Below are 14517 nucleotides of genomic sequence, written 5' to 3' on the forward strand. Positions count from 1 at the left end.
ATGAAGTTTTTATCAAAATTATAAGGAAGTTTTATAGTCGACTTCCAAGAAACCCAAATTATTTCATTAAAAGAATTGGAAGCTATAATGTAGACGACTTCAGACTGTATAGAACGCCGAAAATGGCTATTTTTGATATTGCGTAATAATCTAACTGGTGGTCTTGTGATACAGTAGTATAAGGAAGCACATCTACAAACAAATTTCCAAACAATTTTCAAGGACATCAACGTCTTCGAATTTGTGCGAAGAAGAGATCCTGTGAACTACAACACAAGGAACAATATAATAGTGCAGTCAGGGACCCATGAAGTCCGAAACTGTATCAAAATCAGTGTTACCAACACATAAATTGTATCCCCGTCAGTCTATCACCTGGAAATCCGTCAAAATTAAAAAAAAGTAAGACCCACTCAATAATTTATATACAAATAAAAGCAAATATTAACGCAACTTCCTTGACAATCTTGATTAAGATAATAGTAATTCATCCAGATCATCTGCCTCTATATAGTTCTGCAGTTGATGTGCTTTGTTGATCTACGCTCCCCCCAAAATTAAACAATGCAAATGACAGCAGTTAAGAAAGTCAAAGGACGATGTAAATGGTAATTTCCGCCAGAAAATCCGTAACCCACCAAAGACATTCTTTTCCCGTCTGCTACATTGAAATTCCGTCAACTTTGACGGAATTTCCGTCCAGTTGGCAACACTGATCAAAATCCAAGAGGAATTAAAAATAAATAAAAAACAAAAGAACAGGAAAATTCGCTCAGCGTCCAGTGTCCATTCTATATAATCCCTATACGCTGAGCAGGCCAGCAAGTCTGCAGACTGAGCTCATTGGAGGCGCTATTAAAAATATACAGCACATAGGCTACCCGGTAGCAATCAGATTATTAAATTTACTCATTGAACTATAAAATATAATACATAGCAAGTAAGTTAATTCAATTTAAAAGCATAAACAATTCCATCAGTTGAGATGTACAAAAATTGATAATACATATCCTGCAAATTACTTCAAATTACAAGCATAAACAATGCAAAGACGTTTTATAGTTTAACCAATACATCAGTTGAGCTATACAGATTACTATTCTATTTAAGGCCCGTTACACAGTCATCCGTATGCTACGCAGTACGCACTACGGATCCGTAGGCAGTTTGCTTTCACAGTCACGCGTAGCAAATCCATAGCAGATTAATTATATCGGTCGGCTTGTTTGTTTCAAAATGAGCTTCAAGGAAAGCTTTTGGCTGCACATTATTTGTATTGAAAAGAGTGCATAATAGACAATATTGTGTTCACTCGCTACTAGTTCTAAGAATCCTGAAGGAAGCTTTTATAAATCTACATAGTGACTTGCGCGAGACCGAAAGAAAGTTCCTTTAACTAATTTCGCATGTTTATTCAATCGTTTATGAACAATTGGAAAAATTACAATAAATGCAGCTTGAACTGGATCTACATAATTATGTCCTACCGAGCGGTGTGCTGTTAACATTAGGTGATAAAAATTACTCAGATGAATAAATTATTTATAATCGACATTTTATTATTTCTTGTTCATTATAACAAATTACAAAACCATCAATTATTTTTGTTGTAATCTATATAGATCAGAGTTTCTCAACCTTTCTCATTTCCTCACTTTATTTTAGTGCAGGCCTCTAAGTCTAAGGTGTAGATTGTGTAGAATGTACTGTAATGTTTTTCCTTTCTCTTGTACGGGGGAGGGACCCGAAGGCTTACACTGCAGTCTGAGGCTTATTGTGCTTACCAATCCTATTCTGTGAATGATTGGGTAGCCGAACTGCCGCGCTCTTGTACAACAACAGCACGCTGCACCGTGTATGGATGATGATATGTGAATTAATAATGGCGAAATGAGTCCGAGGTCCAACGCTGAAAGTTACCTAGAAATTCTGCTTCAATTAATTGGGGGAAAACCCCGAAAAACCCCAACCAGATAATTTGTCCCAACCAGAACCCGGGCCCGCTCGTTTCATAGCCAAACGTGCTGACCAATACTCCACAGCGGTGGACTACTGTAGTGTTACTCAACCTTTTTTGATTTTGAGGCTCCTTTTTTCCTCACATTATTTTAGTGCGGCTCCCTGGCCTGAGGTGTAGAGTAGAATGTAGAACATACAAAGTAGTAGTATGAAATTTGGTATCAATTCAAAAAGAAAAAAACTTAATTAGCTTGTTTTAATTTAATGTAAAATTGTCAGGTAATAAAATTTTCAAAGAAGAACTTTTAAAATTATTATTATTATTATTATTATTATTATTATTATCACATTATTTTTTCATTGCACCCCATTACTAGTTGGTCGGTCACCCTCAGGGCTGCAGCCCCCCCCTTCCCGGTTGAGAATCACTGATTTAGATTAAATCTGTTTTAAATACACTGAGGAAATATTTATATTGACTAGGTACTCTTAATTAAATATCCCTTAACTTATTTTATAGATAAGAGGTTTTATATATATTATATACAGTAGTGTGTTGCCCATAGTAGGTAAATTCCTGTCAGTGAAAGATTATCTTTGGAGGTTGATGGAGATTGGAGAATTGACATCAAGGAAGACTATTGTTCTGTTTGGGAAATGTTTCCAGTGTGACAATGTGAACTGATATTTGTGTAGGCCTATTCTCATGTACGATTTTTCTGAATATTAGCCCACCGAAAAGTGGCAAATGAACAGACTAAGTGAAGTGAAGTGAATGGGAAGGACGGAATAAAAGAGGATGGTTCATGTTTTGTATTCGCAAGACTGTTTCCATAAAATAATGTAGTTTCTACTTCTGAAAAATGTCCTAACAGCTAACTAAATTATCCTCAACGGAAGATTTTTTTTCTGGAACTTCTGCCATGTCTTTTCTCATCTTCATCACTCACCTGCATTTCATTGTGTGTTATTGTCCATTTCTGCAAAATTTTTCAATATAATGTCACACATCACGCCACAACTTCTACCTGATGCCTCTATTTTTGTATTATTCAAAAAATGATCCCAGAAACATTGTCTTCTATCTAATTGACTGATAACAGCTACGCATCAAAAATCATAATGCTTTCAAACATGAATTTTACTGCTTATTATGTCGCTACGCTATGCGTAGTACGCATGACTGTGTAAGCTCCCATATATGTAAGGTATTTTGCTACGGATCCGTAGTCCGTAGCGCGTAGCGGGACGTCCGTATGGATCCTACGGATGCGTACAGTACGCAGAACTGTGTAAGCTTCCATATATGTAAGGTATTTTGCTATGGATCCGTAGTCCGTAGCGCGTAGCATACGGATGACTGTGTAACGGGCCTAAAGCATATACAATTCATCAGTCAATCTATACAAACATATAATTATAATACATAGTAAGTAGATTAATTAAAAATATAGTAAAGGGACAACAACAAAATATTTTTATTTGGAATAAATTTTATTCATCTTCTTCCAAGTGAAGGCTGCCTAGAAGACAAAGCTTACCATAAAATTGTTGTTATAATGGAGAAAAAAAAATAATGAAGAAGAAAAAGAATAAGAAATAGCACAATTAGAAATAATTGGAAAAGACTAAACAAAACATCATTAATTCCAGAAGAAACATAAAATTTCCTAGTATCTATTAGCTATTGGATGATCACAGTCGTCTATTTAGCACTGGTTGCAAGACCCAACTTAAGTGAGCAGATCGCCATAGCAAAGAGCTCAATCTATATAACTATAGAGATGTTTTCTTAGGATTTTTATAGATCCCTTCACTGCAGACATAGATACTTCAGTGACAAGAGTTTGTCCTAGACCAAACTGCTTACAAAAATGCTCGAATCTTTTTGTGATGGTTGCTCTTGCCCCAATCAGTAATCCAATAACTTCGATCGACGTTAGATGATATTTTTCCTTATAATATGGTATAGTGGGGTTGTATATGTCGCATTTTTCCTGATGTACCTCAGCAGGTTGATTTTCGTATGTTTCCATCCTTACAGTTGGATCAATTATGAATCCGCTTGTTGATCTTGTCGGGATAGCGATGATGTCAATGCGCCTTGTAGATCCATTTGTGGACAAACCATGGACCACAGTCTAATATATACAGTCGCGCAACTTCAACACTCTTTTTGCCAACATTCACGACACTAGCGCTCAAGCGGCAGGCAAGGCACTGGTCATTGGGTTGATACAGCCAGCACGTGTTTTGAAGGTATGCGAGATGTTATAATAACATTTTAATCATGCGTCGGAATAAAGAAAAATGTGTGCAATGACGAAAATTGCAGTAACAACAAGTTTAAATCTCCGAATTTGTCGTTCTTCAGATTCCCTAAAGACCAAGAGAAAATCATAACTCAGTCATAACCAATAATCCACGCTTTAGGTAGCCTACGTATTATGTTCTATAAAACATTTATTAGTTATCAGTTACCTATTTGTATGTCAGGAAGGAGAGTTTAAATAAAAAAAAAGTAAATACCTGTTACATTATATTATTGTTTTGCAGAGATTATGTGTAAATGTGTAACCATTACGATTTTGGATAATGTATCTACAGTTTTTAATGCAAGTAATTCCATAATTTTTGTATTCGTGTTTTTTTCTTTATATTTTTCAAAAGTTGAATGTTACATTGCATTCAAGTAGGGATTATGGTGTTAATTTTTTCAAGAATTCATGGCGTATTATAATCCTTTTGCAAAATATTCACTTCTTGAATAAATCCAGACTGTGTCGATAAATTTCTGATGTGTTGGTGTAGATTCATGTGGCAGACGTATTAAGTTCTCAAGAAATAAAAGAGCCTTTTTAAATTTAATATAAAAAGCAATCTTTTCTGTAATAATTTGCATGACTGTTATTGGTGTTGATTCTACATTACCAGTGATTATTTGAGCCGTTCAGAGCAGAAGTGGTATAAGTCAAAATTAGGTAATGAGGTTTAAAGTAAAAATTCTGTAAAATACAGCGCAAAGTAGCAATTAATATATCCTTCGTGCTATTCACTGACTACTAATAGTTTAAATAAATTCAATATTAACTGCTACATTGCGCTATATTTTACAGAATGTTTACTATGACCCTCATTACCCATTTTTGGCTTACACCACTTCTGCTCTGAAAATAAAATTAGGCCTACATTTTCTGAGTTAATTGAAGTTACAATTTTTTCAACAAAGTTGTGTATTCATTTGTTCTCACCTACGTCATAATAACAGTAAGTGCATGTAAATTACGTATTATATAGGTAGGGTAAGTTAAAATAAAGCTTATGTGTGAAAACTGGAAATGTAATGTAAAATGCGGTAAACTTTCCATAAAAATTTAAACTATAATATCAGCACTATTAGCGACTCAAAATAATAATAATAAAAAAGAAAAATAATGAACTTCATAAATCAATGTCAAATTAAGGTTTAAATCTTCCCCTTTTTTATTTTTTAAGTTTACCTCAGCGGCCGAGTTTACCCCAATTTGCGGTATGGAAAATAGTTAATTTCTCAGGAAATAGGGAGAGGAGTTCACCACGCGATGTACCCTACGAGATATGCCCTACAATTTTGACTCTTCTCACAGGAAATATAGAGTTCCAATGGTTTATAAATATATTTAGGAATGAATTGAATTAACCGTCCACGTACGAACAATTATATTATTTCAAACCATGATACGTGATCAGGGCCATGATTTAGTTGTAAGGAGCAGAAAGAATTACGTTTATTCCCAGCTTCTGAAACTTGTAGATTACCTGCGTGCGAAATTCTTCCAGGATTCTAAAGTAGAATTAGTAAGAACCATATACACTTATTGTATAGCATAAAAATATAAAATAAATTACGCAAAACCCGTTTTCTGATGTGTTATCATACGTAGTGTGCACACTTTTAACTTGCCTGCCGCTAGAGGGCTACTGTCGCGCCAGCTGTAAAATGTTGGCATATTTTATACGTATGAGGTGCCATGGACCTCCTCCTCTACTTGATAGTTTTTTCCTCGTAGGAGGGATCGAATCTTGTGGTGACGACTATTCCTCAGTAGTTCTCCATGAGGACAGGCTCCCAGAATTGTATGGTATTATTGCAGAGCCTTCTTATTATTGCTTTTTCCCAGAATTTGTAATTTGTTGGGCGGGCGCAAAAATAATGATAACAATAAAATAAAATAAAGTACAATTTTCTGTGATGTCTGGTACATTTTATTTTTGGTCAGTGGCGACTCTGCTGAAAGTATGAGCACAGTGCTCTGGCACAGTGGTATGAGTGCGAGCGTTGCTTACGAGATTATACAAGCTGGCGCATAGAGCTAGAAAAACGAGTCTGAAGTGGTTCCCTCGTAATGCCAATTCCGCCGCTCGGAGCGCTGTTCTGCCCTATATATTCATAGCAGAACACTTAAAAGACATTGACATTTGGGGCATTTAAAGGACTCACCATTGCTTATTAAATGCTTCGTACAATATTTTATGGACAATAGACGTAATTTGCAAACTTCTACTCCTCAATTATATTACAATAAAAGGCTGTCATTCTTGATATTAAAACATATTACATATAAACTGAGGAACTGTCTGCTCTGTACTTCAGTTCATACACCAAACATTTCCGGAAATAAATTAACTTGACATCTTACATATATGCACTATAGCCTACCCTTTTCACCTAATATTTTTAATATTGTTATTAAATAAGATATTGCCACTAATTAAGGTACTGTATTATCTTTAATTTCCTTGAATTCATAATTAAGCATTTGCAAGAAGGCGTAACTTTTCCCTCTCTTTTAAAAAAATACGAACGGCACAATAATTGAGAAGTATAATTATTACGCGATTTTTTCTTGCAGTGGTGTAAACATTTCTATAGGCCTACTGATTAATCTATTGAGCATAGTAATAGTAAACGCTGTAGTATTCTTTTCTGAAGCCAAGATTTTCGCAAGAACTGAAGTGCGACACATGTAAAGATGAGGAAATGTCCCTCTTTCTTTTGGGAAAACTTGTGAAGCCACTGACTATCTACTATCGTGTTATAAATATTATGATTATTTCAGATTGTGATACAGTTATAAGCGCACATTCCTAAAACTTAAAAGTAACAATGAGGATGCCCTATGTTATAGGAAAGTTTTAAACGTGTACATTTAACTTTTTTATGAATGATTTCCTGATCAAGATTTTCATTAACTATGTGCCAAACTTTTGAAGTGAAGAGTGCAATAAGAAACTGTTGGACATTTGATCAGTATTTTAATCATGTGCTGGTTACAGTACATTAGATGTCTTCTTGAATATACCTGGTGAGGTATGTATATGAAGTTTGTATCGTCAGTATTCAAGTAGCCTACTTATGTATGTAATTTTTATTATCTGTACAGAAAAATATTTAGCTTATGTGATAGTATGAAGTAATCTCTCACGAAATAACAAGGAAGAGAAAGGTGCTTAAATTTAAATATTGAAAACAGGATGATAAGAAGAAAATAATTTTTACTTCCTTTCAATTATTAATGAAACCTGGCCACTCACCATTCGCAGTTGATTTCTATGGTTACAGGTCTATTCTTTATATTCTGTAGCTTTCAAATAATTTCTAAAATAAATATTACGCCTACTTAGCTCTTGTAAAACGAAATTTTCACTTTCACTTTCAACGGAACACTCACTTATATTCAGTTCTTGTATCTTGCAGTAAATTATCCATTTGTGATCATCTTTCCAATATAACCTCCCATTGAAACGACCACTTAAAATCATGAGCTAGAATTTATTATTTTAAAAACATTTCCACGTACAAACTGTTATAATTGTTATGAACCACAATACAAAAGACAACACTGTGAAATTGGATTAATTTACCAAGATCAACATCAATACCGGTAGTATAAAATCACATATAGGCCTAGGCTAGGCCTATATTATTTCATTACTTTATGGTATTAATTAGAAGAATTAATTTAGAAGAATTTACAAATATGCTGAAATAATTTATGACACCTCTTATAGAAATATAAAAATATGTATGTACATTTTGAAACAATGGGTATAGCACCACTTGAAAATGTTGAGCACTTTAACAGTAACTTGTAAATTGTTCCATCACGTTGTCTATAGTGTTCATTTAATGTAGCACTTTTAGAATGAACGTGGTTCACATACATAAGAAGAAATGACGATGGAATGAGTCGAAGACATACAGTTTTCTTTAATGTTTAGCAAATGATGAAGTTGAATATATACTGTTACTTCATATCCTAACATAAGTAGAGTTGCCACCATAGATGTAACACCTCCGTAACACCTGAAATGAATATAAAATAAATTAATGTATTGGTAATGATACAAGAATAAAAATAAATTAGGCTAGACATAACCTCACAAAATTACAAACACATGCTAAAACAAACAAACAAAAAACTTTACGTATCCGTATATAATAAAACTAGATATTCTAGATATAATTTGATTCACACGATAACCACCTCAGCCTATTTCGCAGCAGCCATTATTAGTTACCAGTTTGAGGTGCATTACCTAATCTCATACTAACCTTGTTAAGTTCTCTAACCTAATTCACTGATAATTACGTAACAATACACAGGTCTAAAATACAGACAAATACACATTAATTACCTAACAAGTACAGCATGAAGATAATTCATTACTTTTGTCGGTATTTTCTAAAAGAGAAAGGGAAAACAGTAACAACATTATCTTCAATGTTTACATCACGTCGTTCACATTTTCATTAGGCCTATATCAGTAATGCTTGGTAAGTGAACCAATGCATGAAATTATTTTACATTTCGGGTCACATCATTCGAGAGTCGGAAAATGCAATTCGCCACTTTTAACATAGTATTGCTTGTTATATGAGAGAACTTTGACATTTACCTTAACCTATAAAGATACGACCTGTTGGTACAGAGTTCTTCACATAGCAAAACACAGACAATTTTCGAATATAACTTAGCTGAACAAACTTCAAATAACACTGTAATATGCTTGGCATATTTGTAATATTCGTACTCAATGAGTAATGCACAATTAATCGAACTATTTTCACGATGCACAATGCTTTGTAATGGTACTATTCATCATTTCATAGGGCAGGGAGGCGAACCTAGCGGCAGAAATTGTCATGACTCACAGAGACCTACTCTCGATCGTGCTATGCGCCAGCTTGTATAATCTCGTAAGCAACGAGTGCGAGTGATTAAAGATGGCATCTAGATTTAGTGGAGTTTTACAACTGACAGACTTAGATGACTTCATTACACCTTCGCAAGTAACTAGAGCCGATAACTGGAAATATAATTACAATGGAGAGTGATCTTAACATTTTAGTCACCTGATGTAAAATTTCATTTTTGCAGGAATGCATTAAACCTGTTAAGATAGACAAAATACATAGTGGTACTGGTGCGAAAATCAAAATACAAGAAGATGGATCTTACATACAAATGGGAGAAGTAAGGTTATATTTACGAATTCATTTAATAGAAACACTTGTCTGTAAGTAACCAGTGTTCTTAAGATAGTTTATTTTGCTTCTCAATGTTTTGTAATATACTTAACCTAAAATTACACAATTACTTAGTCCTGTAAATAGTAGGCCTATATATTTCGATGTTCACGTTCTACCTCCATGCATCTGATGCGCCTTCGTAGCTCCTAAAGAGAACACATTTACTTTAATAACGACTATAATTCCACAAGATTTTGGTATTATAGATTTATTTATTCGAATGACAGGTACATAAGCGTAGATAACTTATCTTTTACCTAAACACAACCTCAAGATTAAAACAATTAACTTAATACAACTTAAAATTAAATCTAATGAAGGAACTAAACAAAATCCTTAAAGAACTAAAAACTAAGAACTGAACAGAGGCATGAGGCTTCTCGCTTCCCATTATCTGGCACATTCAGTCAGTGACTTTAGAGCTGGGCAGCGTTGGAGATGATCCCTATTCATCGCTTCTTGAATGTCACAAAGGGTACAGGTTGGATGTTGATAAATACCGAAACTGTGGAGATGCTGCGCCAAGCAGTCATGACCAGTTGTAAGGCGGAAATGCGCGACTGCCAATCTTCTTGGTCCATTAGGTATTGATAGAAGGCCCTTTCTCCAGTGTTTGCCATATGTTCTTTCTGTAATCTTATGGGAGTGGATGTTGTGGGCAACTTCTTTGATGTATAATTTTATTGTCTGGAAGGATGTTGGTTTAGGAGATGTTTGTAAAATTTTAGCACCTTTTTTTTGCCAAGGCATCGGCCTGGTCATTGCCAAATAAGTTGCAATGCCCGGGGACCCACTGTAGTACCACGATTTTGTGTTTTGCTTGTAATAGTTCTATGGCATTTTGACAGTCTTGGAACTCAGGGTCTGAGGAACCTACAGATTCTATGGCTGCTTTGGAATCTGACAGGATGACGACATTCTTGAATTTAGTTTGATGACATATCAGTTGAGCTAAGGCTACCCTGATAGCTTCATTGATTAAAGTTCTCGTTAACACTTTGTTAAAAACATAAAATTTACTCTGTCACACGTTAAAAGTGTTAAAATTATTAAAAAGGTATTTACCTTCGACAGACGGCCCGTTTCGACACTATTTGTCGTCGTCTACGCAACTACAGTTCAATACGTACACATTGTTTGAAGTCATAGTACGTCATAGCATACAGACAACCAACCCCCACCATAGGAGCAACACATCCCCACCCCTACCATCGACAACTGCACATCGCAGAGCCAAAATCAGCAGTGGTTCAAGAGACACTGAAGACGACGACAAATAGCGTCGAAACGGGCCGTCTGTCGAAGGTAAATACCTTTTTAATAATTTTAACACTTTTAACGTGTGACAGAGTAAATTTTATGATAGCTTCAATTTCAATTTCAGCCTACCGCTTTATAGAATGCAAAGATATCGCTGTATACGCCGGCACCAACATTAATATCATCCTCTGATTTGGATCCGTCTGTATAAACACGAAGCCACTCAGTTTCTGGTTACTTGAGGTTAATTGTTTCAAGAGCCAGGGATCTTAATATATCTACTGGTGTTTCTTTTTTACGAACATCATCTTCCAAATCTACGGAGAATAAGATGATGGAGTTAGGAAGTATTGGATTTAAAAATTGAGGAAGAGGTTCTGGAGTATTACAAATCTGATATATTTCCCTCAATTCCATGACTCTTTGTATAAATCCGTGCTGTGTTTTCAACCTTCTTTCGACATTATGATAAGATTGCCAGAATTGGTCTCCTGGAATTCTCAATAGCTTTTCGTATAGAATTAGTGCCTTCGCTTCAATTAATCTATGAATTGGTTTAAATCCTGTTAAGAGGAGCATGGCATTAATTGGAGTGGTTTTGACTCCACCAGTGAGGAGGCGTAGGGCTTGGTTTTGCACTTGATAGATTTTATCTAATACTGTCTCCGAAGCTGTTATTAGGGGTTCACAACAGTACAATATTTGAGGTAGTATATACATTTTATATACTGTTTGTAGGATAATCCGGTCACAACCCCATTTTGAAAGTGCAATTCGTTTAATTCCATTTAACCATTTGGATGATGAGGATATAATTTTTCTGCCTGGTGAGACCATTTTAGTTTCCTATCAAAGGACACTCCTAAATACGTAAATACATCTGTTTGATGAAGTGGAATATCTTTGTATCTTAGGTTAGGGTGTATGGCTTGATGACTTAAAGAGAAGTTTTGGAACTTAGTTTTAGTCATATTTACATTCATGTTATTGTGGTCACACCAATGTTCCAGGATGTTGAGTGCTGTGTTAAGAATGTTAGTGGTTTCTGACTCAGCTTTTCTTTTGGGTGTTTCAGTATAGAAGACTAAATCATCCGCATGCAATAGGCATCTTATTTTGGGTATAGATTTTAATTCCTGAATTAAATCATTTATGTATATATTGAACAAAACACAACTTAGCACTGCTCCTTGAGGAACGCCAGTTTGTAATAAATTGCGTCTCGAAAGGGAAGATCCAAAACTGACTTACATGAACGTTGATCAATGAAAGCCTTTAACTATCGAAGCATGTTAGATTTAATGCCTAATTGAGCAAGTTTGTATATCGGTTTCTCTCTCCAAACTGAGTCATATGCAGCACTAAAATCAACAAAGAATGCAGTAAGTATGTTACCTCTATCTAAGGCATCCTTTATGTCCTGATTAAATTTAGTAACTTGCTGAACAGTTTATCTACGCTTCCTGAAGCCAGCTTGTTCATAAGCTAATAATTTGTTAAAATCAATATACCAATTTAACTTTTGAGAGACTATGCATTCCATTAACTTTGCCATAACACTAGTTAACGAGATTGGTCTATAATTTGCCATGCATGTAGGATCTTTACCTTTTTTTAAAGTCGAAATGACAACAGCACTCTTCCATTGGGATGGTATTAATCCTGTAGACCATATTTTGTTAAAAAAAAAATAAGAGTGGTTCGTTTAGCCTCTATTCCTAGATGTTTGATAAACTCGGGATGGATTTTGTCTTCTCCTGGCGTTTTCTTGTTTTTCAGGATTCTTATTGAGTTCTTTCATTGTAACAGGAGTTGTGAAAATATCATCTGATAAAGTATCCACCTCATTTATGAGATCAAATGTTTTATTTTTATACTTTACCTTCTCATTTATGAGATCTGATATTTTATGTTTAATTACTTTGGATTGCTTTCTTACCTGAGTACCTTTCTTTTGTGCCTGAGCATAGTGATGGGCAAAAGTATTGGCAATTTCTGTATCAGAGTGAAGCAGATTATTAGGTATTATAGATGAAACACATCGGAAGGGGCACCAGTGTTGTGGGTGGAACCATCTTATTTTTAAAACAGTTATAGGCCTGTTGTCTTCCCTGAAAGGGTTCAATTATTATTGTGGTAAATTATTTATAGTCGTCCTACCCAACAATGTTGATCTGGATTTTAACGTTTTTGTTATTGATTTCAGAAGTAGCTCATGAACTTCGTGGGTAAAATGTTAATGCTATTTTTTATGTTTGTTTCAGGATGGTGGAGTACAGAAACTTAAAAAAGTGGAGATTTCCCTGTCTGATTGTCTGGCCTGTAGTGGATGTATCACATCTGCTGAAAGTGTGCTTATTACACAGCAAAGTCAGGAAGAGATGATTCGTGTTTTTGAAGAAAATCAGAAACTCCATCAGGTATTATTTTGTGAACAATTTATAAATGTGTAGTTGAATGTGTTCAGTACTGCCAGTAGAATAATAGAATAGGGATGGATTCAACACTTGCCAGGGAAGAGAAATTTTCTCTTTAACATTGCTTACTAAAAGTTGAATGTCGAAAGCTGACATACTTTCTCATTATACATTTTATAATAATTCACTTTTTTATCATGTTGCAAGTAGGCTAATGTAATTGTTTATAGTTTTATTTTCTTGAACTATTATTCAGAATGCATACATAAATAAAATCATTTAATATGAGCTCAATAACAAGCTGAACTTTTATATTCTGGATTACATGTAAGGGACCTTCTTCTTAATCACAAAAGTAATATCTCCCCAAACTGCTTACATAGATCTCAATAGGGATAGACAAATCTCGGGTAAGTTACCTGGTTCTTAAGTAATATACATATTTCACTTCATTTTTTAGGATGAAAGAGTAATGGAATGGAGAAAAATTTTCTCCGGCGCCGGGATTTGAACCCGGGTTTTCAGCTCTACGTGCTGATGCTTTATCCACTAAGCCACACCGGATACCACCCCGGCATCGGACAGAATCGTCTTGGATTAAGCTCCAATTCTTGGGTTCCCTCTAGTGGCGCCCTTTGCACTACGTCATAGATGTCTATGAACGTAGGACCGAAGTCCACACATGTGCTGAGGTGCACTCGTTATGAGTGACTAGTTGGCCGGGATCCAACGGAATAAGTGCCGTCTTAAATCCGGTGTGGCTTAGTGGATAAAGCATCAGCATGTAGAGCTGAAAACCCGGGTTCAAATCCCGGTGCCGGAGAGAATTTTTCTCCGTTCCATTACTCTTTCATCGTCTGATGACGCAGAATATCTGCATGGAAATATCATATGTACTTCGGTACATTAAAATAATATAATTCATTTTTTAGGTCTGCGGCTTATATAGACATAATTTATTTTGCACATAGCTACCTATGTATTGTAATCACTTTTAATATAGGCTTACTGATATTGACGAAAATTGTTTTTTAAAATTGATATATTAACATAGCCTATATAGTCTCAGTATGAGATTCTAAGCAGGTTGTTACCTTTTTTAAGACCCTTCCTCAGCAGTTCATTCACATGTAGCAAATGTTACAAGTAGCAAAGATAATTTACAAGGAGTAAGGGTCCATCTTCTTCTATGTGGATCTATTTGACTTAGAAAAATTCACAACGAAAAATATAAATAACTGTATAACTTATTATAATAATTTCTCATAGCAAAACATTTTCCATTCTATACTGATTTCAGTGCCTCTG

The 14517-nt window shown here is 34.9% G+C and overlaps 1 protein-coding gene across 3 annotated transcripts in view; it reads left to right on the forward strand.

The window, feature by feature from the left end:
- Positions 1–9211: 9211 nt before the first annotated feature.
- LOC138704867 (probable cytosolic Fe-S cluster assembly factor GK14772) overlaps positions 9212–14517 on the forward strand; it is a 37081-nt gene continuing 31775 nt past the window's right edge. Inside the window, exons 1-4 of one of the 3 annotated variants that reach the window (XM_069833208.1) lie at positions 9212–9292; positions 9381–9476; positions 13057–13212; positions 13593–13619. In XM_069833208.1, coding sequence (XP_069689309.1) covers positions 9227–9292; positions 9381–9476; positions 13057–13212; positions 13593–13619 — 345 coding nt within the window. In that variant the 5' untranslated portion in view covers positions 9212–9226. Of the gene's footprint in view, positions 9293–9380; positions 9477–9501; positions 9520–13056; positions 13213–13592; positions 13620–14517 lie in introns of those variants that run through there. The other 2 variants (XM_069833210.1, XM_069833211.1) reach the window with 2 other exon arrangements.

Source organism: Periplaneta americana, chromosome 8, assembly GCF_040183065.1.
Source record: "Periplaneta americana isolate PAMFEO1 chromosome 8, P.americana_PAMFEO1_priV1, whole genome shotgun sequence".
Classification (NCBI taxonomy): Eukaryota; Metazoa; Arthropoda; class Insecta; order Blattodea; family Blattidae; genus Periplaneta; species Periplaneta americana.